Source organism: Phaethon aethereus (assembly GCF_964289735.1).
Source record: "Phaethon aethereus genome assembly, chromosome: 3".
In the NCBI taxonomy this organism is placed as follows: domain Eukaryota; kingdom Metazoa; phylum Chordata; class Aves; order Phaethontiformes; family Phaethontidae; genus Phaethon; species Phaethon aethereus.
Genome location: NC_138576.1, coordinates 67375118 through 67398324, shown reverse-complemented (window position 1 = coordinate 67398324; position 23207 = coordinate 67375118). Strand labels below are relative to the sequence as shown.

The following is a 23207-nucleotide window of genomic DNA, read 5'->3' as shown; positions in this document are numbered from 1 at the left end:
GAAGTTTGCAGTGGGTTCTGCAAACCACCCGCGTTGATGACGGGACCTCCAGAAAGACAACTGACGGATGGTCCCATGTGTGCCCGTGGGCGAGAGGAGCCTGACAAGAGGAGGTGCCCACACGTCGTTTTGGGGAACTCCTCCCTGAAGACCATCCTCCTCCATCAGCAGTAAAGCCCTCACACAGACGGCATTCCTGGTCTCCAGCGCCTCTTCTGCTGTTGTTTTTTACAGCAGGTTCCTGGGTGTATCTGGGAAGCCGCTTCTTTTTTAGGAAGCCACAAAACAGAATGAGCAACTGTTGCGTTATCTCATGATCTGGAGAAATCTCACCACATAAAGCACTACCGGCTGCTCCAGTTCCTAATGTTGAAACAAAAATAAAACCTCACATATTGCCTTCAAAGAAATTCAGACCAAAGAAGGAAGGGCTGAAGTGGTGTGATGAGAGTATTAAAAATTATGTTCACTCACCCACAGTACAGCACACTCAGGACCGTTGCAGCAAGCAGGCTGGGGACTCTCTCCAGGTGGCTTGCTCCTCTTCCACTAGCAATGATAAATTTAAAACGCTTGCTAAGAGTTTAAGAAAGTGTGAAGCAAAAGAGTTCATTTTCTTTTCTTTTCTTTTCTTTTCTTTTCTTTTCTTTTCTTTTCTTTTCTTTTCTTTTCTTTTCTTTTCTTTTCTTTTCTTTTCTTTTCTTTTCTTTTCTTTTCTTTTCTTTTCTTTTCTTTTCTTTTCTTTTCTTTTCTTTTCTTTTCTTTTCTTTTCTTTTCTTTTCTTTTCTTTCCTCTTCATTTTGTTTCAACCCCCATTCCCCACTCAGCTTGAAGAACATCGCACTGAGCAGAAAAAGCTCAAGTACCTGCAGAAGAGGCAGGCCCAGATCACCAAGGAGAAGGACCAGTTGCAGAGTGAGCACAGCCGAGCCATCCTTGCCCGCAGCAAGCTCGAGAGCCTGTGCCGGGAGCTCCAGAGGCACAACAAAAACCTCAAGGTGAGTGGTGGCATTATCAAGGTACCTGGCAGTTTGGGGGAAGAAGATGCTGGTGCCTTCCCATCTTGCCCTAGCACCAAATCAAAGGCACGTTTGCATCTGTATGTGCAATATATCATTATATATATGCTCTAGCCTTGAGGCCTGTTTACACCAAGACCCTTTTACTCCTTGTTTGGAAAAATCCAAGCACTTTTGGACTTTGACTTTGCGCACATTATCTGTAAGCCCTCCTTGCGTTATCAGGGAGCTCAGCGCAGAGAAACCCAGTGGTGCTAACAGACCAGCTCCTGAGGCTGCAGGTGCGAATGTACCTGCATGGACAGAATCATAGGAACACCAGCTTTGTTCCAGGGGACTCGCAGAAGGTGGCCAGATATTTTCATGTAATTTGAGCGCTTGGCCATTTTCATGTGATCTGTGAGGGTTAGTCAATCAGGACATTTGCCTCAAGACGTCAAGCCACAAGATAGGAAAGATGCCGACACTGTGGAAGTTGTTCGGCTTGCAAGCATCAGTTCAAAAAGGAAATTTGCAGGAGCGTTGAAAGGCTGGGATTCATATGCCATGTCTGCCTATTGCTTGGTGCATCATGCCATTTAAATGTGAAATTTATAATATGATTGTGCTTCTTGAAAAATTTTAGGTTCAAGAAGCACATTTCTGTTGTGATCTTCCTTTTTTTTCTGAGTACATGTTAGTAATGGTGGTGTTATTATTATACAAAAAACTTCTGCTTTGATCTATTAAAAATCCTTCTTTATGGGGATATAGTTCTGTATAGAATTACACATATGAATTCTCAGCAGCAAGAATTTCACCTGATATAACCTCTATTAACTGTAACGGATTTTTGTTCATTTCCACCAGCTCAGGAGTGGGCCTTCAGGGTCTAGCTCTGACTTTCATTGTACGTTGGTAAGAATATAGTTGAGAGGGGGAATGGCCATGTGTACACTCAGACTGTGCAGTAGTAGAAGGACAAAAGCAGTTTAAGAGATAGTTAGGAAAACTAGAAGCAAATCTCTGTGTGTTCAGTTGTAGTAGCAGAAAACTGGTAGTGCCAATGAAATTTGTGCCTGTCATTTGTACAAGACCTGAGCTACACCTTGATATTGATCCACACTGATTTACCAGACTGTCTTTGGGCAAAATCTTTCAACAGAATTACAAGCCAATTTTAAAGTGATTTAAGAGTACAGTGTACAGTGGTTTACATAGACTTAACTGAGATTGCTAAAACAAACAAATCATATCAGGAGAACAAAGCAGCAGAAACTAGGGTATAGAGAAAAACTAATTATATTTGGAAACCATATTTGGAACAGGTTTTGTCGAATTCCTTATATGATTTCCCAGCTATCATAGGCTTATTAAACTCACTACTAGAGCACAATTTTTCCTTTCTCTTTGCATATAAATAGTTCATTACACAGTCTACATTTAGGAAAGTCTCTTTCCACTTGTTGGACTGTTTTACTTTGGGACTAAGTCCCCTAAATAAACCTATCCATTTCAGACTCAGTTCTGATTTTTATCCTGTACCTATGCCAGGTGAGCCAGGAAAGGTACCTGAGCTGATCTTGTAGTAGAAAAAAGTGTTCACATTTTGGCAACACCTTTCCAAAAATTTGGAGACCTTTCAAGAAACCCAGAATACTAGCTTTCCTGTTTCCAGGTTCCTGTGCTTTCCGTGTAAAAACAAGAAGGTTAAATAAGCCAGTAAGACAAAATATACTTGCAGAATGAATGAGGATTAAATTACTAAACAAAGGCATTCAACATTTTTACGCAGTTTTGTCTCTCTAAGAATTTTAACATAATTCTTGGAATATTTGCCTTTAAGCTTTAGCTCCTGGACATCTGTGAATCTCCAGAATGTCATCTGTTTATTTAAATGAATGTGATTTTCTTTCACTTATGACTGTGCTGAGAGCGCCCAAAACAGGAGAATCCATCAAATGTTATTTCTAAAATCTCCTGCTTAAGTAATTTTTATTTTGGTTTTGGCAGGACAGAGAAGCTGATTCATAATTTTTTACCACTTGGGATTAGCACTTCTGATTATGTTCCAGAGCATGGAAAATAAAAACGGTAGGAGATTGTGTCATTTCAATGGCACAGGAGAAAACTGGCCTGTCCAGATCACGAACCTCCTCTGACTTGCCATGTGGTACATTATATGCACATCACGTCATGCAAATGTCATCTTCACTCATCTGGTGTGTGGAATTCCCATTAACTGGAGATTGGTGCAGCCAAGTGGTGATGAATATGTAATGTGGAGCTGCGCTTAAAATCCACAGTACAGATCAGAGAAGAAAAGTTTCTGGTTAGTATTGGATACTGGCCTCAAAACCCGACTTACTGTCCAGCTATCCAGATTATTTCCTTGCAGTTACACTTCACAGCAGAAAACAGATGTTTAATTATCCCTTCAAGAAAAGAGAATAAATGTTTATGACATAGCAGGATGCGTTCCCACTGCAATAGAGAGTAGCTCTGCTAAGACCAACAGCAACTCATTTCTCAACGTTGTTCATGTTCTGCCAGTTATCTGGCAATCTGGTGGCTACTCCGCATCTTGTAGTGACATGAGCATCTCAGGTCCCTTGTCCTCCCTGCTGCCGGGCATTAAGCAGCGACTTTCATGCAAATGTCACAACAGTCAACAGCTTTGGTTATGAGCTCAGCTGCAAACTGCAGATCTGAGGCTCAGACTATACTGCCTGGGAATGAAGAGAACGGTTCATCCTCACTCATATCATCTCAGCTGATATGATGTCAGCAGACCTCAGTCTTCTCGAGTTGCCCCAGAGGGGCATGAGGACCAGAGACAATCCTGCTCTTCTATTTGCAAATTATCCCACATTCTGGTGATAAATCCCAAACTGCAAAATATCCTTGTCTTAATTTTACAAGGTTTTTATTCAATGCATTCTTACATTTTTAGCAGTAAAACCAAAGAGTGATAGCAGTACTGGAGTAGGACACAAGAATGTACCTTTGATAGGGTGGGTATGGAGCACAAAGATTAAGAAAGGGCAGAGGAAAAGGAATAATAGTTTATGACTGGACTTTGTCTTCCACAACTGGAAATCTAAAAAGAATTTACAATGCTTAATTTTTCTCACTAAAACTGAGCACTTAATTTAAAGCTATTAAAAGAATAAGCACAGAGTGAAGCAACTGACAAGGCCAACCATGGTTTGTGTGTTATGAATTCACCACGATGATGCTGAGAAGTCACCACCCCAAGCACCCTCTGCTCTGCTCCCTACAACTCAGGAGCTCTGGACTCCGCACAGCTACTTCAGCTGCAACAGCAGCAACACAAAACAGAAGTCAATGTCGAGACTCCAATCTGGGAGAAAACTTAAGGATCTTACTTCGCACTATGGGGGCTTGAAATGGGAAGGACTAAGGGACCTGTTAGAAAAAAGTGCATTCTCTCAGGTTAAGGGGACAGGTATAAGCAAAGACTTGGGGCTGTAGCTTTGTGCTAATAAAACCTGGGTGACGCCGATGATTTGGGTTTTGCCAGGCTGTCCCTGCCCAGGTAGGGTGGGTGAAGGGGAGCCGACACTGCAGCCCCCGAACAGAGCTGGCAGGCACCGGTGGCACCGTGAGCACCGAGCCCCCTCCCGGGCTCCAGTGCAGGTGCAGCCTCAGCCGTAGGCTTTTCCAGCTAGTAAACGCTCAGGTTTAAAGCAGACACCTCCAAAGACCCATCACTATCCCCACGGTATTGTCAGGAGCACCTAGAGATTGAAACCGTAATACCGTAGGGCCCGGGCGCCAGCCTACCGTCAGCGGGGCGCTGGCAGCACCGCAGCCGGCTCCGCGGCACGGCACCGGGGCACAGCGGGGTTTTGCTCCTCGGCACAGGGAAGAGGCAATGCCTGCGGGTCCCTGCACAGAGCCGTAGCCGAACGGCCGCCCTCCTGCTCACACAGCCCTCCTCGCACCCGCCCCCACCCGTAATTTGTAACTGGGATACCGAGGATTTAACAAATCACTGCCATTTTATGAGGCACTCTGAGGGGCTCTCTGGGACATACCCCAGCGCCCCAGGCAAATAGCCTCCTCAAATATCTTTTTCTCCGAAGCAGAAGAGGTCAAGAGAAATACCATGCCCTGCAACTAAATCCTTCCTGGCTCAGTGTCTTTAACTATGAATCTTTGTATCATCTGTGCTCTGTATAATTATTCTACCTCAGCAGAGAGGATGAGCAGGAAATAAGATTCCCTGAGTAACATATGCATGATTTGGTTGGGTTTTTTTTTTTTCACATTTGCATGATTGCTGCTCTCAGGATGTCTCACCTTGTAACAGAACTGTGTGGTGTGACTTACGCACAATTCACCAATTTTTTGTTTTATATTCAGCTAGTTTTATTACTCCAGAGAGCTTTAAATCACAGCAGTGATGTGCTGTAACACCATTTGGTCCACTGAAACAATAAAGTGTTTTTGAGGAGGGACGTTTTGAAGCCGTAGAAATAGGACTCCAGACATGCAAGTTTAATTTCTCACTCTGACTTCTTGAAGTGAAAGCACCTTGTCACTCTTCTCCCTGCTCACGGCTGCACCTATACAATGGAGAACAAAAAGGCATGAGCAGTTTTTTAACTAGTATATTAGAGGTAAAACGGAGTTCTGGCTTGATCAAAACTATCTAGGAATTCAAGTTAAATTTGCCAAAGTTTCAAACAAAAATAAAAAGGACAACATTGTAAACATCCCCTTTCAAAAGAAAAGGAAATGTTTCATTTTGGGAATGCTAAAGCAGTTGATTTAAAACAACTTCTGAGTAGCATTTTTAACTCTACTTTGGAACAGCATTTCTTTTCAAAATTGTCCTGAAAAGAGTTAAACAGAAAGTAACTACAAATTTCTGGTCAAGCAAAATGCTTCAGGCTAATCCAAAATCACTCTCACCAATTTAAAAAAGAAATATTTAGAGAGCTTCTCCTTAGTCTTGCTGCAAATTTTTCACGTGTCCAATTTCCAACCCAGGTACTGAACCAGGACCCCCTCAAGTCATTTGCCCAGCTCGGTCTGAAATTCTTTCTTCCTCGTAAGAACGAGAGTCCTTCTGGGCTCACACACTGTTTTACTCTGTTTGTGGGTACACACACGTGTTCTTGTGTAAACTGCTGAGCACAGCAGGGCTTTGTGGTAATTTCCGTGCTCTACGGCGTTATTAGCACCAATGGCTCCAATACTTTCCTCCCGTCATCCGAGGCATTGTCATCTTTGTCACTCCCCGGTCAGCGAAAGGACAAACATCTCCCACCTTGAACAGCAGTTGTCCAAGATCAGGCTTGTGTTGTTCATGCTAAGTAGATATTGGATCATTCGGTCCTCATCTTACTTTAAGAGTAAGGCCTGAATCAACACCTTTTATGTCACATTTATGATAAAATTATGCCTCATTAGAGTCAGCTAAGGCTTTATTCAAGTATATTTATAGAAAATAGCCATATGCAGTGTTAGCAGAGATTTTTATGTAAATGATCATGCTGGTTGAAACCTTATTAGAGTATGCCATTTCCATGCTGTGGAGTGGGTTCTTAACGTCGTTCTGGCATGATTTGTAACTACAACAGATACGGTCCAAGCCACTGTACGTCAGGATTACATTTCCCAGAAGGGCAGACTGCCCTGGAAGCAAATGAGTAAGGAATAAAAATAGTCCGTATTTCTGGATCCAAAGCAATGAATCCAGATTCTTTCTGCATTATCTTTTACATAAATAAATCCAAACCAGAATTTCAATAACTGGTAAAAAAAAAATTTCCATCAATCTTTCTCCAGGCAAAATTGTGATTCTCTGCTTTGATTCCATAAGAAACAGCCCACAAGCTTTCCTTGATTCCTCTACCTAATAAATTAGTGCACATGTTGGTGTCAGTCAAAAAGTTAGGGAAGGAATTGGGAGGGATTCTACAGAAAGTGATGGATTTCTCTTAAAAATAAAAATCCCAGAGACCATAAATTTGATATGAGGATTCCTAGTTAAAAAGAGGCATTTTAAAGGGTGATTTTTTAATTCAATCAAAACGAATTTCGACAAAAGAGCTTTTGACTACTTTCACTGAATATCTTCTTCCAAAGCAAAAGCTGCGCTGCAGTATCATGAATCAAGACATGCATGTATGTCCCCTTTTCCAGGCTTGCTTTGATCTGAAACTCTGCTCTACATCTATCTTTATAAATGCAAATTCTTAGTTCCCTAATTTTTTCAAGGCCACTGTGTAATTTGCTCTGTAAATTTAGAATCATGCCTAATGCTGGAGCAGATGAAAGCAAGAAAATCGCCAAAGAGGAATGCAAACACGTATAATCCTTCAAAGGGAAGCCTTATGCTGCTCCGAAACGGTACCTTTCTGGAACTGCTTATCACACGTCTTACCTACACGGCTGCGTTCTCTCCCATTTGGCAACAGGAGGAAACCATTCAGCGGGCACGAGAGGAAGATGAGAAGAGGAAAGAAATAACTAATCATTTCCAGGGCACGCTGAGTGAAATCCAGGCTCAGATCGAGCAGCAAAGCGAAAGGAACATGAAGCTCTGCCAAGAGAACACGGAGCTGGCAGAGAAGCTGAAAAGCATCATTGACCAGTACGAGCTGCGGGAAGAGGTGAGAGCAACACCCCGGTGCCGGCGGGGGAAGCGGAAAGCATCGGCCCACCTGTCCTCCCCGCTGGTTCTCGTTCGGGTGTCTCGTGGAGGTACCGAGGGCAGCCCCCACCGCGGGCTCCGCATGGCGAACTCCGCGGGCAAGGTGTTGCGGGGGCCAGCACCCCGCCGGCGGCACCGCCGGCAGCCTAGCCTCTGCGGGGAGAGGGGCCCGCACAGCAAGGTGTGCCAGTTGCCTGCTAAGCTGCCCCCCGGCCCCCTCACAGCTCCCCCAAATCCCCAGGGAGCCCCCCCAGCACCCCTTTCCTTCTTCCCCCCAAACAGTCCCCATCGACCACCTCCCAGCTCCCATCTTTTGTGGACAGCCTGCTCTGCTGGTGATGCCAAAGACGCTTTTGTTCCCCCCAGACACAGGTTGCTGAGAAGGGCTCTGGAGTAAATGCTTTGACCCTTCCCAGAAGCAGAAAATGAAGACAACAGATAAAGGAGGCCCTTTGCATTGGAATAGATTCTTCTTTGCAGGCACAACGCTCACCATAAGATCTAGCAGTCGATAGACAGATGGGAAATTATTCTTCCAGTAAACATTAGAGTTGGTCAGAAAATTTTGACACAAAAACTTCCTCCAGTAAAATCCCAAAATACCTTTTTTTTTTACTTGGATGACAAATACTAACAAACATCATAATGGGTCTGTTTATTGTTTCTAAATACATTTACTGTGAGCCTCAGTGCAACCAGACAACATTATCATACTGAATAAAAGATAAATAATCTGTCCTTACAATCTGGAATGCCCGATTCAATACATGCATTTCCAGATCTGTTGCATCATGTGTGAAGTCTCATGCTGAATGAAGGAAATGTACATTCCTGGCTTGTGGTTTCTATGAGAAGACAATGTAAAGCGGAGGCATGCGCTCAGAATATTTGCTCCTGTGAATTTTATCTAAATGAAGTGAGAGTGAAGAGGGCTCTCAGCAACATTACCTCCTGAAGGTCACCATGGAGCCAGATGTTTTCCAGGCCAGAGGAGGCCTCTGGTTCATCTGGTCTGATCTCCTCCCCATCCCTACTCTGGTCTGATCTCCTCCCCATCCCTACTCGTGCACTTTCACCCAGGCCCTCCAAGCCCACGTTACGCATGTGAGGCCAGAGCAAAGGGGATGTACGGAGCTTGTAATTAGAGAGAGGAGGGCATGAGCTGTGCACATGCTCCCAAGGACTGCAGTGTACCTTTGCGCATTTATCCACACAGTGGCTTGGATCTGCAGGCCACTCCAGCTCCAAAAAAAGTGTGTCCCTGCATATTTATTATTGATAAGCAAGTATTTGCTCTGCAGTTATATTGGATTATACTGATGACTTCATATGTAGACCATAGAACCAGCAAAGATACTAAGGTGCTTTTTAAAAAACTTTTTTTTGCTATAATAAATCAAAACAGATAATGTAAGCAGGTTTCCCTTCCCATGCAAATTCTGGCACAGTTTCTTCTTATCAGCACTGTAGTTTTTTAGTAATTGCAATAGGTTGGGAGTCCTTCTGTTTTGCAATATTTTTGTCTTATGAGTGTTCCACTAGATAGCTGTGTATGCATGAGTGTGAAGGTCTGTGTACACAATCAAACCTGCGCATTCAGCAGAATTTGTTTTCTTACAGCACCTTGATAAAATATTTAAGCACAGAGAACTTCAACAGAAACTGGTGGATGCCAAGTTGGAGCAGTCCCAGGAAATGATGAAGGAAGCCGAGGAGCGACATCAGAAAGAAAAGGAATACGTACCTATCCTTCTAATCTGTCTGTCTTTTACCTAAGTTTAGGCAAATCTGAGCCCTGCATGCTATTTCACTAATATATTGGTTCTTCAGTCCGAGGTGGGATACAGTAGCAGAGGCATTCGTATTGCTGCCATCAGTGCTCGATGTACAGGAACAGCCCCTGAAAGGTTGCTTTCACCGGCATTTACAGCTTTTGAGCCAAACTGCAGAGCGGTAGGCTAGAGCAGACCGCTCCAGCTAGCTCACTGTTACTACACAGTCGATTCATCGTGACGTTGGGTCAGGTGAGGCCATTAGTTTCCAAACAGCTCTGATATTTGATACTCCATCTCCTCACATGATAAATGAGCACATTTGAACTATCAATCAAGAGAGGAGAAGAAGAACATGGGGTTAAAGTGAGATGGCTGGAGGCCAGTAACCCCCCAGGCTGAGAGCCTCCCCAGATGTCCACCCGACCTGGCGGAGGGGACACCTCGAGCGGGGGACAGCAAAGAGCAGGAGGGATGTCCCCCGCAGGCACAGCTGGCGTGGGAGGAGGGCACTCCTCCCTGGTCTCACACATTTTGCAACTCAGTCAGATCAAAATTAATTTTCTCAGCCTGTCTGGTATTTTCACAGCACTCCTAACATCTACAAAGGGTGGGAGTTCGACGCTAACATCTAGTCCCTCTTCTCAGCGGAGGCAGCAGCTGAGACGGCTCTCGGGGAGCAACAGGCTCTCATGGGCTGGAAGAAAGCTTTGGTTTTCACCAGTCCTCCAGCTAACTCAGGAGCAGCATGAGAAAGCTCTTAAGAGAGGATATTTACCCCCTCCCCATATCTAGAAACAAGTACATTAGCACAGGCGTGGCCAAAGGATCATAAAATATGGATGAATATGAGGGGCTCTAAGCCCTGTGGGTGGAGCACAAGGGAAACACAGCAAACACCTCTTACCAGAAATTGCCCATAAGAGCATTTGTCCTCCTTCCCTGTACCAGTCTTGCGGCGGGGACACCCACGGCTGCTCAACTTTACTCCCAGCTCAAGCCTGAGAGGGAAGAGGAGCTGGGGCTTCTCCACGTGCACATCTGCATGTCACTGCATGGCAATCTGTGGTCCAGCTGAGTTACTCCCTTTCACTGTGAGGCCTGTGCAAAGCCAAAAGCCAAAATTTCATTCATGACAATTGATTCTTGGCAGATTCAAACCCCAGGAAACATTTCCAAGAAATCCCTTACAATGACAAAGCAAATTTGGGCTTACTTTACTGCAGTCACTGTGAGATTTGCTACTGAGTAGCAGATTTCAGATACTGGGGGTTTTTCAGATTTTCAGATACTGGATTTTTCAGATACACTAAAAAGAAGAAAAAGATGTGAAAGATAGGGCATTGGCTCTACGGAAAATCAACCTATGCATATATATATCAGTGACCTTTCCTGCTGTGTCTTACAGAACGTGAGTTTTGGGGCTGCCTGTTGCCTGTGACTGGCCCTGTTTCTAGCCAAACCTTCTTTGCATATTTTATCCAGAACTGATACGCACAGTTTTATTATTTTCATTTCTTTTAAAGCAGTGAAAGTCATCACCATCTACGTTCGGGAGTGGGAGATTTTCTTTGTGTCTTTGCTGTATGTATGACTAGCGCCTATGAAATAACATGTTCGAAAGCAAGCCACAAAGCCTTTAGGTAGTGGGTGTATAATGATATGCACCATGTAAAAGAACATTTTTCACACCGTCCAAGCTAATGCTTAAAAACCCTGCCTTTGAGGTAGGCTGGTGATGCATGGCTAACATTACCTCAGAGCAAGGTAGATTTAACTGAGGAGCTTAAGTGACCGGCTAAAAGCCAGGCAACGAGTCAAGGCACAATTAGTGCGTCGTGATACACCACAGGTAGCCCAGCACCCAGCGAGCTGGCCTACACTTGTCTCCCACCTCAGTCGTATTGCTGAGCGCTTAGTCCCAGCCACCCAGCTATCGTGCTAGTGTCTGTGGGAGTAATGTGTGTGCATGTATGTATGAAATCAAGGTGGCTCTGATGGAGTCCTCTCCTTTAGCTGTATCCTTCTCCAGCTCAGTAATGTGCAAAGTCAGAGCCTTACTGCATTTCAGCATCCTGTCATTCGAGGGAAAGGCTTTCAGAACTATATGCCAGTTCTCTCCATACTATTTTTTTACATTCCTGTGGATGAATTTTGCTGCAGGATTTTGAAAATGTCATTAAAATATTTTTTTTATATTCTTTTACCTATTTGATTACTCTTTGAAGACTCAATTTGATGTCTTCCTATGCAGTTGTTCCATGTAGGAATCTTTGCCCCTGACCAAAATTTCTTTACTTCAGGCAAGGAGAGATGTCCCCTGCTGCAGCCTCTGTACACCACATCTCAATAGGCTGGTCATCTCGCTGCTTGCACAATTCACTCTACACATGCAACTGAGAATGTGATTCCCTATGTAAGGAGCAACAGTTCATCCTGTGTGGCCTTCCCAAAGGGTCAACTTTATCTAAGGATGCAATTTAACTATCATCCCATAACTGGTCAGCGCTACTTGGACTTCCTCCCCATACCATACATTTTTAGCACTTGTAATACCAACTTTGAAGTGCAATTAATTGCAGTTTAAAGCCTCTGTGGCTTTCAAGTATATGACTGGAAGGTATTGATCAGATTTCTACATAACTGGAATTTGCAGAGTCTGGCAGCAAAAAGAGAAGCTAAATTTTTATTAAGCCAGTTCCTAGATCCATGTCATTAAATGGGAATGTATCTTCTTGGGGCCTGGCTTTTTTAGTCCTGAGCGTGATGTGACCGTCTGGGCCTCCAGCAGCTATCACAGCTCTAATAATATAGTATAACATCATCACACTTCACTGAAGTGCTGCTTTGTAAACACCACATGCAATATTTATTCCTTTCTTTATACTTCAGCCTCCTTGTTAACACTTCATAGCCTATTAATAAAAGTATCAGTTCTCCTGATTCATTTTCTCCCAGCTTGGTGTTTGCAGATGACCTCAGGCTGCATAAGAGTGTGTGCTAATTTGAGCAAGCCTCTCTGTGTCTTGCTTCCATTACAGAAGAGTTTATTAACTCCTGGATTTTTACCAGCTGCAGAAGCTATGTGGGTCAGTAGGAGAGAAGAAGGATTTCATTAACAGGCAAAAAAAGCAATTTTTCTTTGCCTTCTCTGTCCATCCCTTGTGCTGTGGCAGAAGACATGCCACGGGAGGTGGGCCATTTTCGTTATCCCAGGCACACTGGATACAAAGGTAACCCTAGCTGAGATTTAAGCAATCCGGACAAAAGCCCAGTTCTTGGAATTAATGACTGGCCTAGAGACTGGGTAGCTCTGAAGGTTTTCAAAGCACATTTCATTAAATCATTCAAACAAGACACCCTATAATTCCTTAAAAAACAAAACAATACAAAACAAAAAACCACAAAAAAAACCAAAACCAAAACCCAAACCCCAAAGAAGTAGATATCAAAGGAACGTGAAACTTAAAAATCCAGATTTCATCCAACTTTAAAAAAAAACATTATTATTGTGTGTGTAAAACATACCCTCTTCCAAGAAAACAAATGCATGAACTTATGTTCATTAACCTAGGCCTACACATACCATCTCTTTTTACTGGCTATGACACAATCTATTTGGAATTTTAGTCAATAAAATCTAAATTCAAGTATTTTACTTATCTTCTTTGAAACAAACATCACATTAAATTCTGAAAATAAATATTGAGAGGCAGGTATAAAACAGAATGTGATATTTCTTCATACAATGCATACTTGAGCTGTAAAACATTCTGATTTAGGAAATTGTAAAAATTCAATGGGACCAAATCAAAAGGCCAAACTGATGGAAAAAATATTTTTCTAGAGCTAATATATATATATGTATCTACATGGGCAACAAGTGTAATTCAGATAGTCTTTGTGCCACAAACAGCTACAGACAGGGAGGGAATTCATTATGTCGTTCAGTCAGCGTTTGTAGGGTACATCCTCAGCTCTTTTGCCAGATGGTATTCAAGTAGTTTACACGTGTTATTTCCAACAAAATAGTTAGAATATAAGTTTTTACTAGCAATCAAATACATTTTCTGCATGTGGTTATACTCACCTTTCACTTTCAATATAAGAGTAGGATCTATTGACTTACACAGTACTTTTATTTTCAATATATTTTCAGAGCCCAACTATGCTATTTTAAACAGTACAATTTAATCCAACAGAAGAAAGTCCTGTGGTAAACTAACTTGTTTATATCTCTTTTCTCAAACTATCATTATCATTCTTTTTTTACAATATGTTTGGCCTAACCAGTTGGCTCACTGGAGCTCTCACTGGAGAGCAGGAATTTGGCTGGAGCTGTGCTGAAATGAAAGTGCCAGAAAGTATCATAACCATGTTCTAAAAGTCTGGTGAAGATATGGTTAAATACCACACTTTTTAGAGCCCACTGTACTGCACACTTCATTCCAAGTAGGTTATAAACTCCTGTTCAAATATGCCTTTGCCACCCAAATGCCCTGTCCCTGGAAAACACTAAATACTCTGTCTTGCCTAACTCCTCTAATTGCATTCATCTGAAAGTTAGATCACTCCTTATCAAGGTAGCCGTGGCAAAAGCATAGGTAGCTAGAGGATGAGGATTTCCAACGGATAAACTAGGGACCTAACGATTTTCTCTCTGTTGCCCAAAACACAGCTCCTGAACCAAGCTGCAGAATGGAAGCTCCAGGCCAAAATGTTAAAGGAGCAAGAGACTATCCTGCAGGCACAGGTGACGTAGGAGAGGTGATTGCATGGTGTGCCTTTGTTTCCCAGTTTTTAACCCATGAGGCACGTTCCAGGTAAAGTATCCAAACTACTTTCTATATATTCCTTCTAGCCTCATTCTACACCCCACAGACTATTGCAAAGGAAACAGGCTATTTTCAAGCCAACTGTAAGGTAATGCCCATATTGCAGATCATAGTGTGGCATGTAGGTCATTTAGCCTCGGAGAAGAGAAGGCTCTGGGGAGACCTTATCATGTGTTGCCTTTCAATACTTACAGGGAAAGATGGAGACAGCCTTTTTACCAGGGCCTGTAGTTACAGGAGCAGGGGTAACAGTTTTACACTAAAAGAGGGTAGATTCAGATTAGATATAAGGAAGAAACTTTTTACTATGAGGATGGTGAGACACTGGAACAAGTTGCCCAGAGAAGTTGTGGATGTTCCATCACTGGAAATATTCAAAGCCAGGTTGAACAGGCCTTTGAGCAGCCTGGTCTAATGGAAGATGTCCCTGCCCAAGGCAGGGGGGTTGTACTAGATGATCTTTAAAGGTCCCTTCTGACAGAAACCATTCTGTGATTCTACGATTTATGAGTGTTTACAGTACTCAGCCACACAGCAATGTATGTGCCTTGGCTTGATTATTCACCTTAGCTAACCTTCAGGCAGGTTTCTAATCCAGCGAAGCACTGAAGTACATAGATATTGTGAGACATGTTTTACCAAACTGGACCTGATGTGCTCAGGTGCTTTTCTGGACTGGGGTGAGAAGGCAGAGCTTTCATTAACTTCAGCAGGAATTCTGCCTGCTAAAGGCTTATACAAAGGGTCCTCTAGGATTTCAGTATTCAGTTAGAATTTGAAACATTCAATAAAATAAAATTAGTTGCCAAATTTACACTAAGAGTCAGGCTGGAGTGAAAGGCAGATACTACACTTTGAGAGAAATGCAGTAAGCGACCTTGAATACGAGTGGGAAGACTACGTGACATGCTGGACGTCCACATCAAAAAGAGACAGCAACTGTAGATTTTCCTAGACTTACAGAAACAGTCATGCAGATTTATCTTCTTAGATCTGTCTGTGGGAAAGGTCCCCGCCCAGCAGAGCTTGCAGGGTGGGTATCAGTCCTGCAGCCCCTCGGCAGCTGCCCAGCTCCTCACCCATCAGCAGGCCCCCTCCTTGCTCACGGTTTACAGTACTGGTAAGTTGTTCCAGATCTGCCCTTGTAGATAGACTAATTCCTACCTGTTGAGCATTCAAGAAAGGCTAGTGTTAAACTGATAACCTGGAAACACGCTGTCCTTCACGTGTTGTTCCAAAGGCTAAGATAAGCAGGTAGCACACCGAAGAATATCACATAAAGTGCTGCTGACACCAGTTTGACAGGTTCTGCAACCAAATCCCAAAGGCTTCCAGCTGAGTCCATCCCAACTGCAAACCTGCTCCCACTTCTCTCAGAGTGGTTTTAATTAAACTTTTATGTTCAACCAGAAAGAGTCTTGTAGTCAGGCAGGCCTCTGTAGCCAGTTTAATGAAACTGAAGGTATTGATAAAAGGTAGACTATATTAAGCATACATTTGAAACGGTAAAATTGTTTGTAGAAAAATCCAGTCAAACAAGTCTGCAAAGGCATTGATAACACATGTGCCCCTTGCAGACTTGGTTAGACAAAAACTGATTCACTTGCTGAAATGAAACATGCAGTTAGGTGTTATGCTCAAGTGTGAGAGCTGTCACTTACACAGCAGCCTCCATTTGGAATTACTGGGAGGATGATGATGATGATGATTATTATTATTTCCAGTATGGTAGCACTGAAGGGACTCCCTCACGGACCAGATGCCATCATGCAAGGTGCTGTGCAAACACAGAACAGAAAGAGCATAAAGAGCTCCTTGATGCAAACAGCACAAGGCAGATATTAACAGAGGAACAGCTGCATGGAAATGATGAGAAGGCATTGGTCAATGAGATGAGGAGAAGCCATAATATAGCCCTCACTGCCCGCTATAGCGGGTGAGGTACCACTCCATTTTAGAGGAGGTGATGAACACACAGTGCTTCCTTGAGCTGTAAGGAACCAGGGGACATCAGCTTTGTGCCAGCCTGTCTCTGGACGGCACGGTGTGCCTGAGACAGCCAAACCTGGGATCCGGCACCAGCTCAGGGAACACAGCCAAACCACAGCGGTGCTTCCCAGGATGCTGCATGCCCTCCCCAGGCATGTTGCTCAGGCTGACTTTTTTAGCTTCATGCTTTGAGCTGAGGCCTTTAATTTTTCTGTAGCCGGCACAGTGCGGGCTATGGCAACGAGAAGAGCGTAAGAGAGGCAAAGGGGCGTCCTCCCTGCAGCCCCCTCACGGCAGGTGACGCTGAGCTGCCCTGAAGCCTTTTGCACTTCCAAGCCCTCACCTGGCAGCAGGGCTGCCTCCGCTCCCCCTGCCCACGCCGTTAGGGGAGCGGGGCGGGTGGTGGGCAGCAGCGAGGGGGTCCTCATCTCCCCAGCTGAGGAGCATGTGTGCCTGCTCCTGGCGAGAGACAGCGTTCACAGGCTGTTCCCAGCTGCTATGAAAATATTCATCTATTATTCAGATTTAAATTGCAGAAGCTATTCCTGGTGCTACGGTACTGCCTAGGGCCCCAGCCAAGATCAGAGCTTGCCCTGTTCAAACCTGAAAGGTTTTTAATCTTATTAAACAATAGGCAAAAGTTGGAAGGGAAAAGCAGAGACAGAGAGCTTTAGGTGAGTTTTTTTAAGACAACGGCTCTGGGCTAGGAGCCCCAGTTTGCTGGCTCCCACCCCTGCTCCCTCACCTGGCTTTGGGGTGTGCAGACATTTCTCCTTAGAGCCACGATGTGTATTCCAAATGTCTCACTTGGTATCAGCATCCCACTCAGGCTGCTGAAACAAATCCCTCTGCGTTTCTGTTTGTGCATAGGTCACAGTCTAGGATAAATACACACGTGCAAGCTTCAGGCCAGCTAGCTCCGATACTGGCACCACAGAGCTCTGCGAGGATTAACCTCCCATGCCTTCACCCAGCTTGGCGGGGAAGGGCTGCAGCCAGTGCCGTACTCATGGCCACCGGGACACTAACTACCTAGCTTAACCCGAGCTCGGGCACATCCACCCTACACGGCAATTGTGGCCACGGCATTTTCTAAGGAGCGTCGTAACAACTAACCGGAATGACTATGAATCAGAATATAACCATATTAAACCCACCCCACTATTAGCAACATTTTCTAAATCTTCTTTTCCTCAGTAACTGAAGCGCAGTGTCAGGGGAGGGTGCATATCGGCTGGCACCTCACGAAATAGCTCCCAGCTAACCATGCCGTCAGCTCCCCGCCGGCGCGGGGAGGGCAGCCAGCCCCCAGCCAGAGGGCTGAATAGCGCAGGCTGCTCTTGCACCTCCCGATGCCCTGCGCCCATCCCGCCTCAGCCACGGCGTGTTACGCCGATTGCGCTTTTTCTAACGAGAGCTGTCGGCTGGACAGATGAAATGTCCGACCACCAAAACACTGCTGGGGATGCTCTGGTGCCAGAAGGAAGTGGCTGAGTTGGAGCTGGTCTTCTTTCCCAAAGAGCAGATAACAGTGCTTTATCTATGTAGCCTCCTCCTTTGAAAGTGCTTTTCCCACTCAGAAAAACAGAAAAAGTAGAAACCAAGAGACTCTTACAGAAACACTCAGATCTTTAGAACAATTTTCTTCAAAAATGCCCACAGATAAAAATATGTCCTACTGACAAAGTACAGCCACAGATGAATTTTCATGTGGCTACCAGGTACAAACTGATAGCAAAATATGGAGCCCTAATCTTAAATGTGGGCACATTGCAACAGATCTTTCTTCCGCTCTGCTTCATGATGTGAAGTGAAGCTGGCAGAAAAGGCTGGCAGGGGATTATTTCCTCTGCCTTTGCTGACCTTGCCTGCAGCTGCAGTCCACATGCAGGCTACAAAACAGAGCTGACAAGGTGCCCTCTCAGCTCGCTGAAGGAATCCGGTGCAGGATCACGGCAGTGTGAAGCGAAGGGTGGGCTTTGCTCAGTGGTGGGGCTACCCCGCACGCCAGATAATACAGGAAGGGAGCAGCGATGCTGCTCTTCAATGGCAGAGTCGGGTAAAGCAGATCGCGTGCAGCCCCCGGCCACAGCCTGAGCCACCGAGCGGGGATTGGAAAGAAGGAAGAGAGGAAATGGTGGCTGCAGCGTGATGTGGGGATGCCTCTCCCCAGATCACTTGGATGTCAGAAGCAGCGTAGCCCAGGTAGCACCCAGCTGCCAGCCTGTTGGGTGATCAAGAAGGCAGGTAAGCAGCTGGGCAGCCAGGCTGTGCCGAGCTCCTCTGCTAAAGCCTGCCAGAGCTTACACCCTCAGGTTGAAGTTGGAGTTTGGCAACGTCTGCATGGTGAAGCAAGGCTTAGAGCTCAGGCACAGCTCTGACCACGCTGGCTTTCACCTTCAGTTAATCCCACTGCCTGGTCCTGCACAGCATCAGTGGTGGGATCAGCTAAGGTTAGTCCCTGCCCATGGAGATGGCCCACGGATTGCATTATCCTTTTCCATTGTAGGTCATCCTAGGAGTCCTTTCCTGTAGGTGTCAGCCACAATGGTATACAGAAAAGAAGTATACAGGGCTTGTGAGGAAAGGCTGGAAATCTTTGTAGGCCTTAACAGGTCCTCTTGAAGTCTCCACGGAGTTAGCTAGGGAAATGTTTTCAGAAGTCTCCACTTCTAGGGAATTCTTTTGCTTCTGGGCACCCTGTGTAGAGACATCATAGCTGCAACATTCAGGAGAATATGGCACCCATAATTCCCAGGTCTTTGTAAAATGACTGGCCTGGATCTTTCTATTCTTTCTCAGGTTTCCTTTCTGCAACAGAGGAATCATAATAGTTTGCAACCTTAAAAAGATGCAGAGGGTTTCAGTTCCCTGATATTTGTGCTTCATGATCTCCAAACAGAGCTAATTTCCATGTCCAAACACAACACTTGTTTTATTATCTTCTACCAAAGAAGAAGTTCGCCATCCTGGAGACTGAAATTACTGTGGTTATTTTTTTCCCTGTTAATGCAGATCACTCTCTACTCTGAAAGGTTTGAAGAATTTCAGAAAACATTGACAAAAAGCAATGAAGTGTTTGCCACGTTCAAACAAGAGATGGAGAAAGTAAGTAGCGGTTCTGTACTTGAGACTCTCCTTTTAGATTTTGGTATTTCTCACTGCAATAATTTTATCTGGGATGGGGACATTTCTGCACATTTTGGAGAACAATCTCATCAACATCCAAATAAGATCTGGGGCACACTCATCCACAACTGACAGCAGCTTAGACTTCAGCACTGCAAGCTGAACATTTCACTCTTCCTTTCAGCTAAAACTGAAATTGTCTTGAAGAACAAACTTTTTTTTACCTAAAACCTAATTTGGTGGTTGGGTACAGACCCCTCAGAGATACCAAAGGTGGAGTCCGGAGCTGCATTTGTCAGCCCATGTCTCCAGGAATGCCCAGAGCCTCCTGGGTGACTGACACTGGTATGGAAAGGTTGACACAGGCTACAGGACTTCCCACTGGAGTGTGCGGACAAAGTTGAAGCCCACCGACACCTTCCCACCATTAAGCCCAAGTGACTGTTTACTTGCAGTTGGTGTACTTATTTCCTGTAATGAATGGGAATCAAAAAACAAACAAACACACCCACTTTCATAATAAACAATGTTCTGCTCTGCCAGAAGGACCCAAAATCCTGGTGCTTTGATCCAGGCAATATCTAACGATCTTCACAGAGTTCAGCCTGCAGAAAACCAAAGGGAAAGATGATGCTATATAGCTAGCAGTGTGTGTTGGAGGTAGTATAGAGGTGACTAATCCAGAGGGATCTTGCTTGATGGTGCTGGCTCAGAAGATACAAGCGCTTCTTTAACCTCCCAGCAATACAACACTGTGGTCTTTGTACAGAGAGAAACAGAATAATGTTACCTTTTCCTTGCCTTTTGTTTTTTGTGACAGCTTGTACTCTGAGAGTTGGCTATACTTTTAGACACATCACCAACTTTAGGACTACAGACTGGAGGCTGAAAGCTATATGGCAGCAACTTAAAACTAAATCCACCCCCTAACATAAACTATTACTTAGCACAGCCACTACACCTGCTGGTAGTACCGTTACGAGTACAGCCAATGACCTAAACAAAAGGACTGCTCTAATTTAATCTGCAGCATGGAATTCCTGTTGTGATTCAGCTTTTTGTCCCATTTCTATAGATGACAAAGAAAATGAAGAAGTTGGAAAAGGATACTGCTACATGGAAATCCAGGTTTGAGAACTGTAACAGAGCGTTGCTGGACATGATTGAAGAGGTGAGTGGTCTTTTTCTTCTCAGGATGCACCTCTTCCCACACATAATGCCTTTAACTAGGAGACGAGATGACCTGAAACCACCAAAACTCAATGAAACAATTGTTCTTGAATCTAAGGGTCTTTTTTCAAGCTACCGTGATAATTATATGACTTTTAAAAAAAGAGACAAAAATGCCAACTGCTAGGGCTTTTAGATTGTGCGGAGACATTCATTACGTCCTCGAGAAACTGAATTATGTAACTGTGAATTTTAAGTGCTCTAAAAATGTGTGATAATAGTTCACTTCATGCTACTTTCTTTCTGCATAAGAGCATCCACCCAGGGAATTAATGTGCTCTAGCTAATGAACTTTAAATTCATGCCTTTTGTTAACTTCCTGTGTAGGCAAACTCTAAGAGCCAAAAGCAAGTACTTGTGGTTCTCCATAGTTTTAAACATGCTGTCACAGGGGCACTGCAGAGGAAATTCATAAGCATGTTGGAACTGCCTGAAGTTTCACCCCAAATGTACACTGAACTTGTGTAGAAGTAATAAAGTTTTCCAATTCAGGCTGCTCTCACAGAATCTAGAAGCAACATAACCAAAAAATATAATACAGTTTGCTTTCCCCCAAAATTCACACCCATGCCCCCCAGAAGTCCAGGTAGGCTTTTGGACGCTTATCTGTATGGACATCCACTAAGTTTTTACATCTCCACAGACCATCAACAGGTATTCCTGCAAATATTTTTGAGTGAAATTGATCTGAACCTGTATGGAGAATGCTAATACACTACAGTAACAGGGGTGAATTTCCTCTTGAAGCCACAGTACAAAAGACCACAGTTATTGTAGAGCAGTTGGTGAAAGCCAGCCACCTGGCAGAGTCCTGTGAGGGCTGCCTAGATCTCAGATTGCTTCCTAATTGCCAGTTCCACCAATGAATTGCATGCACCCAAACTCAGTCCACACCTTTGTCTGATGTCTTTGACCACAGAAAGCCATGAGGTCCAAGGAATATGAGTGTTTCGTGCTGAAAATCCAGAGGCTAGAGAACCTTTGCCGGGCTCTGCAGGAAGAGAGGAATGAATTGTACAAAAAAATAAAGCAAGCGCAGTTCCCTGAAGAGGTGAATGGAAATGGCATCTTAGAAGAAGACGACGACACTGATACGAGCCCTTCCTCCTCCGAGCAGGCGAGCATTGAGCTGCGCGCTACCGACGAGAACATGCTGAAGGAGCTGGCTGAAGCTTTCAGGGTGTCCCACAAGGCAGGTGAGTCCCTCCCAAGCAGCAGCAGCGATCCAGAGACCTGTGGCACTCAAATGTGTAATGCTGCCCTGGTGCCGGAGCTCCCCTCTCCTCTCACCCCACGGTCAGAGGACAGGAATTGCCGTGAGCAGCCCAGCATGAGCACACCAACGCCCACCGAACACATGCCAGCACCCACTGGGAGCCCGCCAGCGCCCACAGAAAACATAGCAACACCCGCCGAGAATGTGCCAAAGCCCACCAAAAGCATGCCCGCGTTCCCAGAAAGGGTGCCAATGCCCACAGAAAGTGCACCGATACCTCCTGAGAGCGTGCCAGCACCCACTGCGAATACACCAAAAGCCATTCAAAGCATGCCAGCAACCCCCGACAACGTGCCAACACCCACACAAAACATGCCCACTCCCCTTGGGAATACGTCAGTACCCACGAAAAGTGCACCAGAAGCTGCAGAATGTGTGGATGACCCAGCGGAGAGGTCTGTCCAAGGTCAGTCTGCAGAGCAAACAGGAGACACAGACATGGAAGCAGTGGATTGAAGACACTAGTGTGTCCGGGCTTGTCTTCTACAAACCACAGCTCTACTTTGTCCTCTAAATTGATGCCTTTTTTTTTTTTTCAAGAAAGAAAAAGTGGGTGCTAAAACACACTCACATACCTGTAGGCAAATGTAATGCACTCTCTTTCCTACCACTGTCCAGTAATAATGGGTCTGCAAATTTTGCTGTCCTTCATCTGCTTGAAGCATAATATTTTCTTAATGACAGGAAAATACAACAAAATTACAGGATCTTTTTCCCCAGGCATAATGAGTCATCTCATTCTGCAAAATAATTTTAAAGTGTTGAAGTTTCATGTTTCAAAAATCATTGCATACATATATTTAAAGATAATTAATTGTGTCTATTTGTTATGACGTTGCATAAAAGGTGGCCTACTCGGACACTAAGTGATTTTAATAAATGAGGTGAAAGGAATCTGTAATTATAAAGTAAAACAGTGAGACCATCGATGCAGTCACCCATATCCAAGGAGAGGTGCAATAACAAAAGGTGAAATTTTGTACAAGTAAACTACCACTCAGCACTGATCACCCACAAGCTCTTAGCCTCACCTTGAATTGGTCTTTTCTGCTTAGTATTCTAAAAAAGGTTTTGGTTTTAACAGAACTACAGGGGAGGGGAGAAGATCTTTTCTAGATTTCTCATAAAATCACGGAAAACAACAGCAATTTCCAAATTGATGGCAATTCCCAGGGTAGAGGTCCCAATCCTCTTTCTGCATCCAATAGAAACCTGCTAGTTTGTCGTACTATTTGGGATCCCGAGCCTAACAGAGGGGCTCATGGCTGTTTCCAGCTCACAAAGGAGGTC

General features: G+C 44.4%; 1 protein-coding gene across 1 annotated transcript in view; it reads left to right on the top strand.

Annotated features, from left to right (window-relative positions):
* TXLNB (taxilin beta) overlaps positions 1-22464 on the top strand; it is a 28025-nt gene extending 5561 nt beyond the window's left edge. Inside the window, exons 3-9 of the mRNA XM_081998347.1 lie at positions 828-998; positions 7451-7645; positions 9307-9426; positions 14137-14211; positions 19298-19390; positions 20487-20582; positions 21561-22464. Coding sequence (XP_081854473.1) covers positions 828-998; positions 7451-7645; positions 9307-9426; positions 14137-14211; positions 19298-19390; positions 20487-20582; positions 21561-22373 — 1563 coding nt within the window. The 3' untranslated portion in view covers positions 22374-22464. The remainder of the gene's footprint in view (positions 1-827; positions 999-7450; positions 7646-9306; positions 9427-14136; positions 14212-19297; positions 19391-20486; positions 20583-21560) is intronic.
* The last annotated feature ends 743 nt before the right edge of the window (positions 22465-23207 follow it).